Genomic DNA, 16465 nt, shown 5'->3' with positions numbered 1-16465 from the left:
TAAAAGTGACTCAACATTCCAACTTTTCCTAATAAAGGTAAGTGCTTATTTGTTTTGGTGTATGAAATTACAACAGCACTCCTTGTTGTTAAGGATGGGCAGGGCTTTCATTGGACCAACATGCATGAGCTGAGAATATGGGTGTTAGCCTTTCTTAGCATGCTGAAGTTCCACCATTAATTAATTGTTGTTATGCTGTAGGTTGTAGATAAACTTGTAGAGTTCGTGTACTTCTTGCAACTGGAGATTAGCACAGCTTTCTTGAATAAGCAAGGATACCAATCTGTAAACCAAGCAAGCAACACTCAACAGATGTTAGGACCTTCTGGACTCGCATTTCAGTACGCCAAAGTAATATTGCATATAAATACTTTGGTATGTCTTTGTTCCTTCGATATCAGCTTAGGGTTATGTAAAATAATAGTACTCATATTTTAATTTGTTTCATTTGATACTAATCGTCCACAAAATTTTAAGAAAAGTAGTGAGATACCTTGTGCCCCTTATTAAAGTTATGTTTTTTGTTACGTCATTTGCTTGTCCCCTCAACAACGCCTCCTGCTTACAAATGAACAAATAGTTTATACTCATATAAAATGGAGAAAATTACATGAGGAAGGGTCATTACTATAAAATGGAAGCATATATATCTTAATAGTATGTAAGGTATTCTAAAATCAATGTTTTCAACTATAATATTATTAAATTGAAATTGCTGGTTGCATCAATTAAGTGATATGATTTTATATGATACTACTTAATTTTATAGAACCTTACTCAAAGGAAAGTTAAACATTGATACAGATTTAGTTATAGTCTTAACAAAAATATTAGATGAGTATTCATTATACATAAAGTGATAATTAAAGAGGTTTATGAAGAATGCATATATATAGGCATCTGGGGACTTCAAGAAAAACATTATTTCTTGTCGTAGCTCTTACTTTGACACATGGATTGACTTTTTCTTATACGCTTACAACTTCATGATTATTAGGCATTCCCCTCATATGTGGGGCTTAATGGCACAGCTAGGGATGCGTTATACCAGGCACTGCCTCCTTGCATCAAATGGAGGTTACGCCAGCGTCCATGCATAGCGAAGGTAGCTAGCTAAACTTTTCACCAAACCTAACATCAGAACTATTATGTTGTTACGTTACACATATCTGGCAAAAATAAGAAGTTGCTATGTTACAAATATCTGGCAAAAATAAGAAGTGTTGAAAATATGAATCATGATTCATGTTTTTTATTTGATGTATATAATGCATGTAAATGCTCCACATTTTAATAATGGCACAACATTTTTGTTAAGCATTACAACTCACTTTGCTTCCGATATTTCCAAACACTGCTTCCAATAATAAACCTACAATGCCTGCATAAACCATTTTGAAATTTGAATTGTTCAAGATATACACCCACACTGTTCATCCATTTTGATTGTGACAATTGCTTCTTTGTCACAGACGGTAGGAGAGGCAAGAGCAGAAATAGACAAGATACTTCAATGGCTTGTGCCGGTTGCAGAATCGACGAGGTATAAAAAGTAACTAAAACATCACACAAATTTTAGTATTGCCAAAAATATTACTACTAGGATAGGTGAGGAACCCGTGCAATTTCACACATGTATCTTTGTTTAGAATACAACATGACAGCAATAAAATTTTCTAGTGGTATAGTTACTATTGATGTTTAAGGTGATGACTTAAATTAAAGTTCCACAGGACTCAAGTGGCACAATCCATCTACAAACTGATTAGAAAAAATAGTTTAAATGACATAGATAACATAGAACTAGAAGTGTGACCGTGCTCAGCATGAGTGTGTTTGGCCGTGCCCCTAACATTGCCCTTCTCCACACTAGTGCCATCCACCACCTCTCTTACTCGCTTCAAAGCGACGATGGATGTCTGGTACTCAACAAGGGCATTCAAGAGCGTGGGCACTGTTAATGGAAAAATCAACATGTTATATACAGATTAGCACCTTTTGAAATTACAGTATACTAGGTGAATTCCCCACGCGTTGCTGCGGGAACAACAAAGATGCTATAGATAGAACTTTACGTGGAACGGGAGGATAGCTGAGCGCTCATGCAGCTCGCCGCTACCGGAGGAGATGGAGCCGTGTTGATCCGGCAGGGGTGGTAGCTCGCTGCTGTTGCAGGAGACGGAGCCGCATGGGGCCAGCAGGGGTGGATGCGAACGATCTGGCAGCTCGCCACCGGGTGCCTTCAATCTGTGGCATAGAGGCTACTACTTCGTTGATATATATGGTACCCATTATGCTATGCATTAGCGGATAAATTTGCCTCGATCCTATGCTACGGGAAGAAAAACAAAGAGATAGAGCCCTCTAAATACTGCAGAACATAGGGGGTGCAAGAGAAGTATGAATAATGACGATTAATGGCAGAAGGGGAAGCGATGAGATCATGGTAGAGGGAGGCTGACATGTGCCATGGAAGTGAAAGAGGTGCATTGATATTTGTGAAAACTGCTATCCACTATGCAAGGATCAGAAGTGGAGGGTGCCGCACGGATGAATAGATGGAACTCGAAATAGCAATGAATGAATGAGGCTTAGTGGGAGATTACAATTTTTGTGCGGCTGTGGGCTTGTGGGGCATGATGATGACGTGGCTTAAGGAGATGCTAGAGAATTAGGCTAGAGGGGTTTTGCTTTATATGAGTTATAGATGTGGTCATATAAATAGTTTGACGCCATCTTATGTGGAAAGGTATAATTGTTAATTATGAGCATGTGCACTTTACATAGATTGATGGAGGTTTTGTTATTTTCACCTGTTTGCTTTTCTGTATGGTTAGATTGTATTACAAGAATGGCACAATCAGAGAATCGGAGTTGAAAGGGTAGGTATATACAACAACCTAATATCAATATGGTTGTACGCATTGATACAGATGGAATTACGGATTCTAGACCATGATTTACAATGCCAAAATTCCTTTATCAGGACGGACGATGTTGATGTTGATGAAGCGGAAAATCATCAGATCACCGTTAGTACCATGCTGGCACATGAAAATGACACAGTGATCAGAATAAAGACACTGTATTACGCCAACAAGGAGAAGGCTGATGTCTATGTATTGGACCTACTTTGGGCTCTTCAAGATTACATCGATGCCATATCAATGGCGTATCGACGGCCTATGGTGCATGGGTGAACTGTAGCTTGCATAGTTGCATGTACATTGGGTATCATTGGCCAAACCAATGAATCCTATGAAATGTGGTAATAAATATGTTGGGAGCCTGATATGCCAGTAAGTTTATTTATTTACTTAATATTTACAACGTAACATATTGTGGTAATTAAGGTTGTACAAAATTTGTCCATATACCTCCGTTATTACCGACGTCACTTTAGACTTCTGAATAATAAGATTATTTTTTTTACCTGGCGATCTTCCGCTTCATCCACTGAACATCCTGATGAAGATTCATAGCAAGAGGAAGGTCACCAAAATAAATATTGTTGCCATGTACACAAAGAACATTAAAAAAATCTATCTGATCATCTCATTTGCTCAGTCCAGATATGGCCGTTGAGGAGGACCAGCGACGCCAGATTCAGAGGCCTGTGGGCTGTGATTAGTGGATAACTGAAGATAGAGCTTGGGCCAGATATTATACTATTGGGCCAACTTAAAAATATGTACCCCTTTGCATGTGGCTTAGCATGGTTCTTTGTCTTCCTGGGCTCGCTCGGATGCAGGCAAACAACACCACCGTTGCCGCCAACTGAAAAAAATTCGATAGGTACAATCCCCATGGAACAACTATAGACACCCGTGACACATGCCCCATGTCCATATGCATGCAACTAACGTATAAGAGAGTTGCAATTTTTCTTTCTAACTATTCCTTCTAAATTTAGGCAACAGTTCCATGCATTTAGAGATAGCAACAGGCCAGATAAAGTGTGAGCTGAGTAAATACCCTGCCCGCGACAAATTGCCTATTGGGTAAAATTTTATATCCATACCCATGGGTAGAATTTTGTACCCATGCCCCGCACCTGACAGGTACAATATACAAGGACCTGTATCCGCGAGTTAGATTATCACAAGAATAGATAGGCTTGTTTGTATTTTTAGCATTAACGGTTGAAGTGACAAACCCGCACGTGCGGGTGATATTTTGTAACCACGCCCACACTTCTGTTACAAGAAGATATTCGAATGCTGAAGAGAATAGAGTGTTGCTCATTGTCTGACCATAGCTCACGGGCCGGTGGCTTCTTCTAAAGAGGAGGCTGGGCGAGCAGAGGATCCTGGAGACCAGCCCATTTGCACTTGTTGTCCAAACCCACGGGTCATGGGCCTGGAGTGGCAGTAGAGGGGTGGTATTGAGTTGTATTAATAAAGAGAGAATGAGCGAAGGAGAGAGTAGCAAACTTGTAAACGAAACTCTGACATTCTAAATCTTGTCCTCGCCGAACATCTTCTTCTTCCTTCCCACGCAACTCCTCTCTTCCAATGTTCCACGGTTTTCATTTCAAAAAAGCAGCTTGGTATCAGATACTCATTCGCAACAACCACACAACCACTTCAATAGATTTCAATGAGCTCAAGGTGCTATGGATCTAAATCTCAAAGTAGACCTTGATGAGCTCGGTCGCCACTTCGATGATCACGACACCAAGTGGGAGCTCCGCTTTGCAGATCTTGATCGTGAGCATGCCACCCGTGAAGTAGCCATCGATCAAAGACTAGGCTCTCTTGAGACTGTTTGCGTGGACTTGGCATCTCTCTGTGTCGAGCACTCCAACGCCAAGAGTAATGAATGCGTCGATGCTTTGGAGGGTTGCCGCCACCGATCTCGATACCTGGTGGCTAGAGGTCGAGGCGATCATCGATGATCTCAAGTTGGAAGTATAGAAGATAGCCGCACATTGGGACCGCGCGGTGTTCGACATCTCGTGGCACTAGCTTGGCCTTATGCCTTCCCCTACATCGACGATTGTGCGCCCCATCACCGCCGGTTGTGGTGTGTTGTGTTAATACTACTACAGAAAGTTCATCATCGCCAGTTCCAAAACCCCTTCACCGACGGTTTTGGCTGCCATTGGTGAAAGTCGTTGGTGATAATCGTTGCCGATCACCGCCGGTTTCGAACCGTCGATGGCATTGTTCATCACCGCCGGACCAGCGTTCAATCCGGCAGTGCTGCTGTTATCATCACCGCCGCGCAGACGTTCGATCCGGCGGTGATGTGGAGACATCAATGCCGGTTTGGCGTACCATCTGGCAGTGATGACATAGACATCAACATAGGACCGGGTGAACTATTTGACGGTGATGGGGAGACATCAATGCCGATCCAGCGTACGATGGTGATGGTGGAGGCATCAACACCGGATAGGCATACCATCTAATGGTGATGTATACATCAACGTCGGACAGGAGTACCATCCGGCGGCAACGATGGATACATCAGCACGATTGTGTCGTACCTCTAATGGAGAAACGACCAAAACTAAAGTTATAGTACTCGATGATATCAACAACTTATAGTTAAAACCTTTTCCATTTGAATTTGCTTAGGGAAATACTCATTTCGAAATCTGGTAAAGTGGATACGAGAGAAATGAATATGCTCTATAAACAATTGTGACTTGCTACGGCACATGTGTGTGGCTGCCTGGTGGAGTCTCCCTGGATTTTTTTTTTTTTTTTGCTAGCCGCCTATACAAACTCAATTTATAAAGATGACTCTTGTTCCCAGCCGTTCCTAGAAATCTGATTTGTAGATGCAGCTAGATAATCGCCTCTACTAATAATTGATTTGTAGAAATTAAACGAAAAAGTAAAGGCAGAGGCTTCGTAGCCGCTTCTACAAATTCTCTCTGAAGTAGTGTCTTCTGGCCGCGCATGCCCCAAAACGTGTTATATCACCTTATTCGTACAATGTTTTGTGTTGTTTTTTGAAGTCAAATAGTTTGGAGATATTCTATAAACTTTTTTCCTTTTACGTTTCTGAATATTTTTCCTATCACTGATAGATTTCTGATATTCATTTCCGTTTATCAGTCACCATCACTATTTTCAAATATCGATAATGTAAACCTTACATGGCATTGCTACTCAGTAAAATGTTGAGGCAACATAAGCGTCACCATAACAAGATGATCACCACAAAAGAGGTGGTCTATTTCGCTTTCTTGGTGAATCATTCCCTTGATCAGCAGTTCACCAATACGAAGGATCAGGATAAGGACTAACCACTAACTGAGGACTAGTTAGAAATCCCAAATGCATTCTGCACGTACAAACCTGCAGTAGCAACAACCTGAGTTATATTTTATCAGATAGTTTCCAGAGCATATTGAAAACAAAGATACAAGATTATACATGGTTGGAATTAAAACAAGAAAGTGGGCTACACACATATGCCACCAAATGCAAAATCAATATTGGAACCTTCAGTTTTCCTGGACCTCTGAAGAAGTAGCATGCCCAATTGGCATGGTGGACCAGAAAATAGATAGTGGGGTCTGACAGGAACACACACACACACACTCACAGTCACAGGTAAAAGTTAAAGCTATATATTGCCTCAGTTTTAAAATAGCAACATAATCTGGATCAGATTTTTGGAAGACCTTTTCCGAAAGCTTGGACACACAGATCACGCATGGTATAAGCTGAAAAAGAAAAGGCAAGCACTCTGCGACGAAGCATGCTTCAAAGCCATTATTGACACCATTGTTGTGATGTTGTCTTGGTAAAGCTTATCGCACCCAGTCAGGGCTAGGTGGCCAGCTAGTGCATGACGTAGACGTCGTACTCGACGGTGGCGTCGCCGGTGCTGAAGTCGAGCCAGTGGGTGCGCAGCAGCGCGTAGCCCCGGGCGAAGCGGAACGCCCCCGTGCCGCCGACGACGGGGAGCTCGCGGACGGCGTCGAGCGGGCAGTTGCGGCCCAGCAGCGCGAGCGTGCTGCCGTTGTAGTCCCCCGCCGTGAACACCAGGTTCATGGCCTGCAGGAAGCCGAGCTTGGCCTGGTCGGACCCCATGTACAGGCCCTGGGCGCGGCCGATGACGGCGGCGGACCCCTGGTCGGGCCCCTCCGTCAGCGGGTCGTCCATCACGTTCACCATCCCGAACAGGGGCGACGGCGACGACGCCGGCGGGCTCACCACGCGCACCGCGGTGGGGGACTTGCCGCTCACCGTGTCGTGGAAGTAGAAGTGGAGGTGCGTCGGTGCGGCGGCGGCGGCGGCGGCCTTCGCCCGCAGCTTCCCGGCGTGGCCGACGGCGGCCGTAGGCTCGTCGTCTCGCAGCTGGGCCTCGACTGCGACGACTGCCAGCACGAGGAAGAGCAGGAACGTCGTCACTCCTTTCTGCTTGATGGCCATTGTTGATGTGGGGTGTGGGCTGTGAAGCTAGCGTTGTAGTGTCAAGCAGTGTGAGTGTGACCTGGGTGAATTTATGGTGGAATTAATGGAGTGTTGTAGGTGTGAAAAAGATTGGTGACACGTTGCGGGCGCTCATTGGAGGCTTCATACGGCTGGTGAAAGAATACGAACAAAGCGAGACTAGTGGTACGGTTCGCGCGGCACTGCGTTGCTTGGCCAACCATGAAAGGCACCACACCACTGGATGGCCTCTGGTGGTGGGGACTGGGGAGCACAATGCAGAGGGAGCAGATCGCATTCGCGAATATGAATTGCTTGTCCTTTTCGAGGAGATCGAGTTTCTGAACGGATGCTCATCACTGCTCTGTGCACTTGTCGGTAGATGGCAAACGAGAGAAGTTACAACACTTCTGAGAGCGGATTGTTTCTTCTGTTTGTGCATGTTGTGCGTGCTTCGCTTCCACGCACGGCAATTATCTGACGTTCTGACCTGGTAGTGGTAGATTTCCATGTTGCCTACGAGGCTACAAGGCTTGCAGTGCATCGATGCAATGCCACCACCTGGAGGCAGAAATAATGCGAGCTTGGTTACGCCGACCGCGCACTAGGTACTGTTCCAAATTTGTGCACAGAAGAACGAACGTTCAATTACAACTCATATGATGCTGTTCTTCTAAAAAAAACTCACATGATACTGCTGTAAGAACATTTTCATAGTCTTTTTTTTTGCGAACAAACATTTTCATAGTCTTAGGAGTATACTTTAGACTACAATACGGTTGTTTTGTGAAACGACTATCTCTTTATCGCACTTCTATTTCCTCCCCAATATAAAAACTTATAATCTTATCTCAAATTACGTAAGACGTTATATGAGACCACCGGTGAAAAACAAATTTTTGTTGAAACATATGGGCTTTGCCCAATAGAGAATTCTAGATAATTCCAAATAAATCTTAAAGGTTTGAAATATATGGGCTTGGCCTAATAGAGAATTCATGATGATAATTCCAACTTAAATCTTAAAGGCCTATTTCATGTGTGCATACGGGGATGCGGAGGAACTTTAGTTCCCATTTTGCTAGTCGAAGTGGAGATTGCCATTAATATGGAAAAGCCTTCTCCACTTTTCCAAGTCTAGTACAGGGAGAGAGAAGGGAAACCCACACACTCGATCGCTCGCCTCGTTGGGTCAGAGCAAAGAGTGCAAGCGTGCGGCACCTGCGTGAATGGTCCACCAAAATCTAATCCATGACCTTGTCGGGCGCAACCTACTTTTGAAGTTTTAGTTTTTGATTACTTGGCTTTTAAGTCTATGGATTGGAAATGTAGCTAATCGGTTTAGATCGTGATCACAACTCGAGATCATGATCGAGGGACTTCCCTATATAAATGCCACTGCCAAAAATACACCTATTCAAGTTAGGGTTTTTGCCTCTTTCCACTGCTATGTTGTCATCGTAGTCTCTCCATCTTGAGCGTACGCGTACACTGGCGATTGGGAGAGCACGTCTCCAAAAGCACTCGTCCTTGCGATCATGCACTAGGAGTGGATGAATAAGGTTTTGGGAAGCACCTTCGCGTGACTTCTCCAGACCTCCATGACGGCTCGTCTTCCATCCAAGTCTGGAGGTGATATGTACCACCATCTTTGCCATCAGCTGCATCAATCAGTCTTAGTCAACATCGTCACTCTCCTCGACCACCAGTCACGACACTTTCACCACTAGCCAAGTCGCCTTCATATGCAAACGAGAAGTACGTACGTCGTGATCCCATCTATTATTTCAATATGTCTGATATTTGTGTTATACTGCTGTTCATTTTGATGATGCTCATTTCACCTAATATATTAGAAATTTAGATGCTAGAATCTATGTTCTCCATGATTTATATTTCAAAATTAATCATGAAATTCCCTACTTATTCAACAATCCAAAAACCTATTTGTAGGCATTTTCTTGAATTAACTATGATTGGTTTTGCTGATGCATAGAGGCTAGACAAATTTATTGGTGTGCACTTTAAGAGGTGGCAAGTCAATGTCACGCTTTGGTTGTGGGCCATAAAAGTATTCTGAGTTAGTAATGGCATGCTTGAAAGAAATAGTTGTGATGAAGATTATTAGAGAAAATTGAAAGAAGTCAATACTATGTTTGTGAGATGCGCTCTTGGTGTTGTTGATCGTCTGGTAGATGTGTACATGCACATAAAAGACAAAAAGAAGTTGTGGGATGAACTAAATGATAAAGTTGGTGCATCAGATGTAGACATTTTTTTAGTCACAAAAAAGAAGTAGACATTTTTTAATCTATTTCCAGAGGTGAACATTTGACCACTGTTGATGATACTTTCGTCATAAGTTTAATAGTCAAAACCATCAATAAAGTGTCATTTCGGAAGGAAATGTGCAAAGTAGTAATGATTTTTGAACAAATAACATGGTTCCACTTATACATATCATTTATTTGGTTGCATATACAAAATGGAGAAAATACAAGGTTGTGGGCCCACAACCCCCAATCCTTGTGAAGCCACCAAACACACTTCTAAGTGATGTCCACCTTTGAGTTCACTTTGTGTTTTCTCTGAACGGTCGGAAATGATCTCACATGGATTATTGAGGGCCCACCATCAACGTACTGAAGATCTCCATGTGGCCCTAACACTTTACACTCACTAGAGAGAAGATGGAAGCCTCCACAGGTATTCATTTTTCCTCGGATTTTCCCCACCGACATCTATCCTCATCCATGCAAGGAAGCACAAGGGCAAGCCATCACCACCATCCATTTTATGGTGGTTTGATCCATCGGCCCACACCAAAAGTGCTATAAATACCCTCTACCCCATCAGTCTCAATTCATGACCACAAAGGAGGAGCTACACATCTATATCTCTTATAAAGCTAATACTCACAACCAATTCTATCTAATCCCACATCGGTCCACATCATCAACTAATCTAAACCGTTTGATTTCATATTGCAAGCCAAAAACCTGTCCGTCAGTTGATGGCTATTCTTGTCTTCTTCCCACTAACAACACCCACTAAGTGTGTCCCATAACTCTTTTGCTTCCTTGCACTGTCTATTCTCTACTACTCTTTATTGCATTCCGTTTCCTACTAGAAGTGAGACGTTGTCGAAACCAATCTATCGTCCTACATGGTTTATATATACCCACTAAGCCGATATGAGACTCCAAATGGTCACTCCGTTATTCGGTCCTCGCTACGTCAATGATTGTTTCTATCATAAACACCAAACTATATGTGTTGCTATGACTCTACCATGGTACCAGGGCTGTTCCTGAGTTTTTCTAGGCCTAGGTCGACAACCAATACTGAGGCCTAATCCACAATCTCAAAATATTTATATATATTTCTATATGTATATAGATAGTAGTCTTATGAATACACATCAATTAATAATCAGAAGATATTATTCAATGCACTAAAATAACTTATATAGAATATCTCAAAGTTCATAAATGGACAAATGTAATAATAAATTACTTACTTGGAACTTGTCATTATTTTAATCAATTTATTCTAAGATTTCGACATGCAAAGTCATTGATTATACTATTGATATCAATCTCATCCAATAACTTCTCGATGCACAAAGCCACCAAACCATTTAACCTTTCTTGAGACATTGTTGACCTTAAATAGTTCTTCAACAATTTCAACTTTGAAAAGCTTCTTTCAGCTGATGCGATAGTCACTGTAACGCCCAAAAATTTTTACTTTTGAAAATAGAGCTAAAATGATTTAATTTGGAATTTATGTGCTCATGAAAACATAGGAAAATAAAAAATTTCATTAATTTAAAATTCATTATAAGGAGTAGCAACATGGATGTGCATACATGCCGGTGGATTTGATTCATTGCAATGAGTGGTTGAATCCAAAATGCAAAATGAATTCAAAATGCTTTTGAAAATGAAATTAAAAATTGCTTTGAAATAAAAGAAAAGAAAATCTAAAAATAAAAAGACTTTAAAAAGTTGTAAAGTTTATTTTTGGAAAACTTGCCAAAATTTGCTCACTTTTATTTGAATTGAAAAGTATATTTGAAACTCTATTTGAATTTGCATTTGGTTCATGATTGAATTTGGTTTTGAAAACAAAATAGAAAAGGAAAAAAACTCTTCTCCCTCTCTTCTGGCCCGGTCGGCCTAGCTCCTTCTCTTCCGCGTTTGGCCCAGCAGCACCTGCACTGCGTCGCTGCGGCCCAGCAGAAGCCCGCGCAGCCGTGCACCGGCCCAGCGTGGACGCCGCCTGCTCCCCTTCTCTTCTTCTCCCTCACTGATGCTGTGACCCTGACTGTTCTCTCGCTGACCGATGGGACCCACCAGTCAGCCGCTTCTTCTACCTCGCCGTCGTCCCCGACATGGACTCTATCGTCGCGCTAACAGAGTTTGCGTCCGCCCTGCCTCGCTCGGTTGACGTGCTCCCCACGCTAGGCCGCCCCATATAAGCCGAGCCCGCACCACGCCGCCCTCCCTCAACTCGAACGCAAGCCGTTGCTACCGAGTCACCACGCCGCCACTGTGGAAACCCTAGCCGCCGAGTCGCCGTCGCCCCGTCGAGCAAAGCGCCATCGCCATCCGCTCCGCGCACAATCTTTGGCCTTGGTGAGTTCGCCTTGGTCCCCGCTTGCCCCCTGTGCCCTCGGTTTGCTCTCCTGTGGCCTCTAGGGTCAGTTTTAAGTGCACCAGTGGGGTCTCTGGCCGTCGGCCATGTCCCCCGCCGCGCCAAGCTACTGTTTTGGCGCCGGCATCTCTTCTCCCTCCCCGTCTTCTAATCTCGGCCGTCTACTCCCGATCCAACAGCCCAAGATTTCCCGTACCCCTTCGTCTATCTCTTTTGCTAAAGAGCCCCTACGCTTTTCTAAAATTGAACCCGTAGTCCTCGGCCAGATTTAAAATTAGATTTTATTTTAATTCAAAAATCAAGTTCCATCTATTTATAAAAGTGCAACTATCTTTAGTAGGCCATATCTTCTCCGTTTTAACTCTGTTTTGATCCATTCAACTTGCGGTTGGTTCATAATTCCACAATCTACATGTTCATACTACTGTTAGATATGTTTTGAGCTTTTAAAATTCAAGGTTGGATTTAATCTATTATTTTATTAAAGGAAATTTTGTTTAATTCATATCTTCTATGTTTTAGCTCTGATTTGACCCGTTCAGGTTGCGTTAGATTCATTACGACGAGATCTACGCGTTAGTAACAATGTTTATCATGTCACTATTTCTGAAATTTCATGGTTTAAATCCTAACTTGAATAATGATTATGTAATTGGATTTTTATAATTAAAAGTAACTTAGAGTTTTTCACCTCTGTCTTTTGTAAATAAAATGAGATTAATCTTATGTTGGTTTTCTGATACAAATATAATTTGACTTAATTCAACTGAGATATTTTTCTGAAGTATCTTATATATGTTTTATAATTAAAATAAATAAAGCCCATAGTTTTTATTTTAAAATAAATCTTTTGGCAGTTGTATCTTTTTCATCGTAGCTCCGATTAGAGTGCTTTTCGCGTCAGTGTGTTCGTAGCAAGACGTAGACTCGTTTTACAAACTTTTCATCTTGATTTTATGTTTGGTGTACTATTCTAATTTAGATCTATTGTTTGCTTCGTGTATGATTGCATGGATGCTTATGTGGTGCTCTATGATCGTGTCCAGTCGGTGAGCTATACGTAGTGAATCAAGAAGCAGATCTTTGAAGGTTTGGACTAGAAGAAGGATCTAAGTTTAAGGCAAGTATAGCATGAGATCATCCTTGTTGTCCTATACACCTTTAATCATTTAATTCATACTACATGTGTCTACCTTGACTGCCACTAAAGATTTCCTAGTGCTTTGTTACCTTGTGCCTTGTTAACTATGAGGTATTGCATTGGGTAGTATGATGCTAGTGCTCAATTAAAGACCATGATCTTGTAACTTGACTAATGGTATATGCAATAAATATTAAAAGATGCTTTTTAGCAATATGGAACAAGGGGCAAGAGCATTGAGCTATTTTTATGGTGCTCTAGATTCCTCTCCCTAAGGACTTATCTGTAAGTGATCATCCGAAACTTATAGTACAACTATGAAGGCTATATGGCTCTGGCTTTAGCTCAGTATGAGGATATTTTCTAGCTTGTTAGATGTTAGCTTTATTAGCATAAGAATGGCTTGTTGAATCGGGTATAGGACAACCTCTACTCTTATATGTATAGCCGTGATGGAATTGTGCCATTCGACAGGGGGTTCCTATATCTGTTTGCCGAGTGAATCTAGCTGTCCTAACTTGTTAGACGAACCTTTGAAAGGCTTCATAGTGAACCCTGCTGACCTTCCTTGGTAGTGGGTTAAGAGGCTCGCGACCTCAGGGGAAAGGGTAAATCACGACTCATAGTGAAAGTGTACAACATCTGCAGAGTGTAAAACTGATATATCAGCTTTGCTCACGGAGCGGCCTTGGAATATTTACGGAATAGATGATGAACACTGATGATACTAATGATAAAGATGCTCATTAATGGTTAATTGTTTATGTTATTCATTATTCATGTTTACCTAATCATGTGTTTATACGGGCTTATGAATAAAACTTTGCTGCCCAATTGCTAAAATGATTACTCATTAAAAGCTAATTGCAGTTAACTAGTGTCAGCCTTTTGAGCCTTATAAACCCCATGTTATATTTGTTGAGTACGTGTAACACCCTAAAATTTGCTCCTTTTGAAATAGGTGTAAATTGAGGTAATTTTGAATTTTTGTGCTCATGAAAACATAGGAAAATAAAATTTTCATGAAATTAAAATTCATTATAAGGCAGCAACATGTTTGAGCATACATGCTATTGCATTTGATTTATTTGGTTGAGTGGTTTTGATTGAAAATTTAAAATAATTTAAATTTCTTTTGCAAATGAAATTAAAAATGGCTTTGAAATAAAAGAAAAGAAAATTTGAAAATAAAAGGATTTAAAAAGTGGTAAAATTTATTTTTGAAAACTTACCAAAATTGCTCATTTATGTTTGAGTTGAAAAGTATATTTGAAAACATATTCAAATTTGATTTGGTTTACATTTAAATTTGGTTTTGGAAAACAAAATAGAAAAGGATTTGGAAAAAAAAAGAAAACTCTCTCTCCCTCTCTTTAGGCCCGGCCTCACCCTTTCTCCCTCAGGCCCTTCCCGAGCCAGCCCAGCATGCTCTCTCCTTTCTCCCTTGGCACCCGGCCCAATTCCCTTTTCTCGCTTGGCCCAGCAAACCAGGCCGTAGCCCAGTCACCGCGTAGGCCCACGCGCGGAGCCTTGCACCCGCCTCCCCCTCACGCAGTCGCTGCCATCATGGGCCCATGCGTCAGCCACGTCTTCCACCTCCGTACGTGTCCCGCTCGGACTCCACCGCCGCCGCCGAGAGTTCGAGGCTGCCCCGTGTCATTGCCTTGTGCGCCACGCTGTTTCCGCTCCTATAAAGCTGAGCCCTGTGTCCGCCGCCTCCTACCGTGCCCTATTGCAAGCTGCTGCCTCGCTTCCGAGCCGCACCGCCACCGTCGAATCTTTGCCACCGACGAGCCGCCCATCTCACCAAGCACAGCGCCGCCTTCAATTGCTTCGCGCCGCCAAAATTCCCCTTGGTAAGTTCGCCTCGCCACTCTCTCTCTCTTCCCGTGTTTTCCCCGTCGAAAACCATGGCCTCTAAGGCCGTTTTCTTGTTTTCCCGACGAGCTCCGTCACCGGCCATGGCTTCCACCACGTCGGCCTTACTGTTCCGGCCAGCCGCGCCCCACCTTCCCTCCCTCCTCTTAATCCCCGCCGTCCACTCTCGATCCGATTATCTAGATCAACCGGTACCCCTTTGCTGTGAAATTTGCAAAACCCCCGTTATAATTAATTGGATCTTAACCCGCAGTCCTTGTATGTTTTCTAAAGAGCCCCTCCAATTTTTTGTTTTCAAATCCGCAGTCCAAAGCGCGATCACAGATTACGCTTTCTTCTTTGGAAAGCGTAGTTTCTTTGGTTTAGATCCAAAATACGTTTTCACTTATTTACAGTTTTGCCACTAATCTTGTTTTAGCCATAAAATCTCCGTTTTAACTCTGATTTGACCCGTTCAACTTACGTTAGGTTCATAATTTCATAATCTACATGTTCATACTATTGTTAGATATGTTTTCAACCTTTACAATTTGAGGTTAGATTTAATCTATTATTTTATTAAAGAAAATCTTGTTTAATTCATATCTTCTACGTTTTAGCTCCGAATTGACCTGTTCAAGTTGTGCTAGATTCATTGCAACGAGATTTACACATTAGTAACAATGTTTATCATGATACTATTTCTAGAATTTTGTGGTTTAAACTCTAATTTGAATAATAATTATACAACTGGATTTTATAAATAAAATATGATCTGTTTAACTTTAGTTTTATAATTCAAATCTCAATTTGATTTAATTCAATTTATATAAGCTTTTATATTGTTAAAACATGTTAAGTTTATAGTTTTATATTTTCTCTTGTGAGTCGGTCTTTCGGTAGCCGTTTCTTTCAAATCGTAGCTTCGATTAGCGTGCGTCTTGCGACTTTGTATTCGTAGCGATGCGTACAATCGTATTTCAAACTCTTTTACTTATTTTTCTATGATTGGTGTATTGTTCTAATGTAGATGTAATTATATGCTATGCATGTATGTGTATGGATGTTTATGTGGTGTTCTATGATTACGTCCAGTCGGTGAGGTATATGTGGTGATCAAGAAGAAGAAGGACGTTGAAGATTAAAGCTTACCGAAGGATCTGTGTTTTAAGGCAAGTATAGCATGGGATCTTCCTTGTTGTCCTATACACCTTTAATCATTTAATTCATACTGCATGTGTCTACCTTGACTACCACTAAGGATTTCCTAGTACTTTGTACTTGTACCTTGACACCTTTGGGTTATTGCATTGGGTAGCTTTGCTAGTGCTCAACAACAACCATGATCTTATAACTTGACTAATGGTATATGCAATAAATATTAAAAGATGATTTTTAGCAATATGGAACAAGA

At 41.7% G+C, this 16465-nt stretch overlaps 2 protein-coding genes across 5 annotated transcripts in view; one reads left to right on the top strand and one right to left on the bottom strand.

Moving 5' to 3' along the window:
- Positions 1 to 3372, top strand: part of LOC136483582 (uncharacterized) — a 57203-nt gene extending 53831 nt beyond the window's left edge. The window contains exons 12-16 of one of the 4 annotated variants that reach the window (XM_066480700.1): positions 202 to 351; positions 998 to 1105; positions 1473 to 1543; positions 2838 to 2882; positions 2987 to 3372. In XM_066480700.1, the coding sequence (XP_066336797.1) occupies positions 202 to 351; positions 998 to 1105; positions 1473 to 1543; positions 2838 to 2882; positions 2987 to 3200 (588 nt within the window). In that variant the 3' untranslated portion in view covers positions 3201 to 3372. Of the gene's footprint in view, positions 1 to 201; positions 376 to 997; positions 1106 to 1472; positions 1544 to 2837; positions 2883 to 2986 lie in introns of all 4 variants that reach the window. The other 3 variants (XM_066480699.1, XM_066480701.1, XM_066480702.1) reach the window with 3 other exon arrangements.
- Positions 3373 to 6428: 3056 nt separating this feature from the next.
- Positions 6429 to 7515, bottom strand: LOC136483586 (dirigent protein 22-like). Its single transcript, XM_066480705.1, has one exon. It carries the CDS (start codon positions 7392 to 7394, stop codon positions 6801 to 6803), a length of 594 nt encoding a protein of 197 aa, XP_066336802.1. The 5' UTR covers positions 7395 to 7515; the 3' UTR covers positions 6429 to 6800.
- Between the last annotated feature and the right edge of the window lie 8950 nt (positions 7516 to 16465).

Source organism: Miscanthus floridulus, chromosome 9, assembly GCF_019320115.1.
Source record: "Miscanthus floridulus cultivar M001 chromosome 9, ASM1932011v1, whole genome shotgun sequence".
In the NCBI taxonomy this organism is placed as follows: Eukaryota; Viridiplantae; Streptophyta; class Magnoliopsida; order Poales; family Poaceae; genus Miscanthus; species Miscanthus floridulus.
Note: the sequence above shows the minus strand (reverse complement) of the source record. Positions and strands in the feature narration are given on the sequence as shown.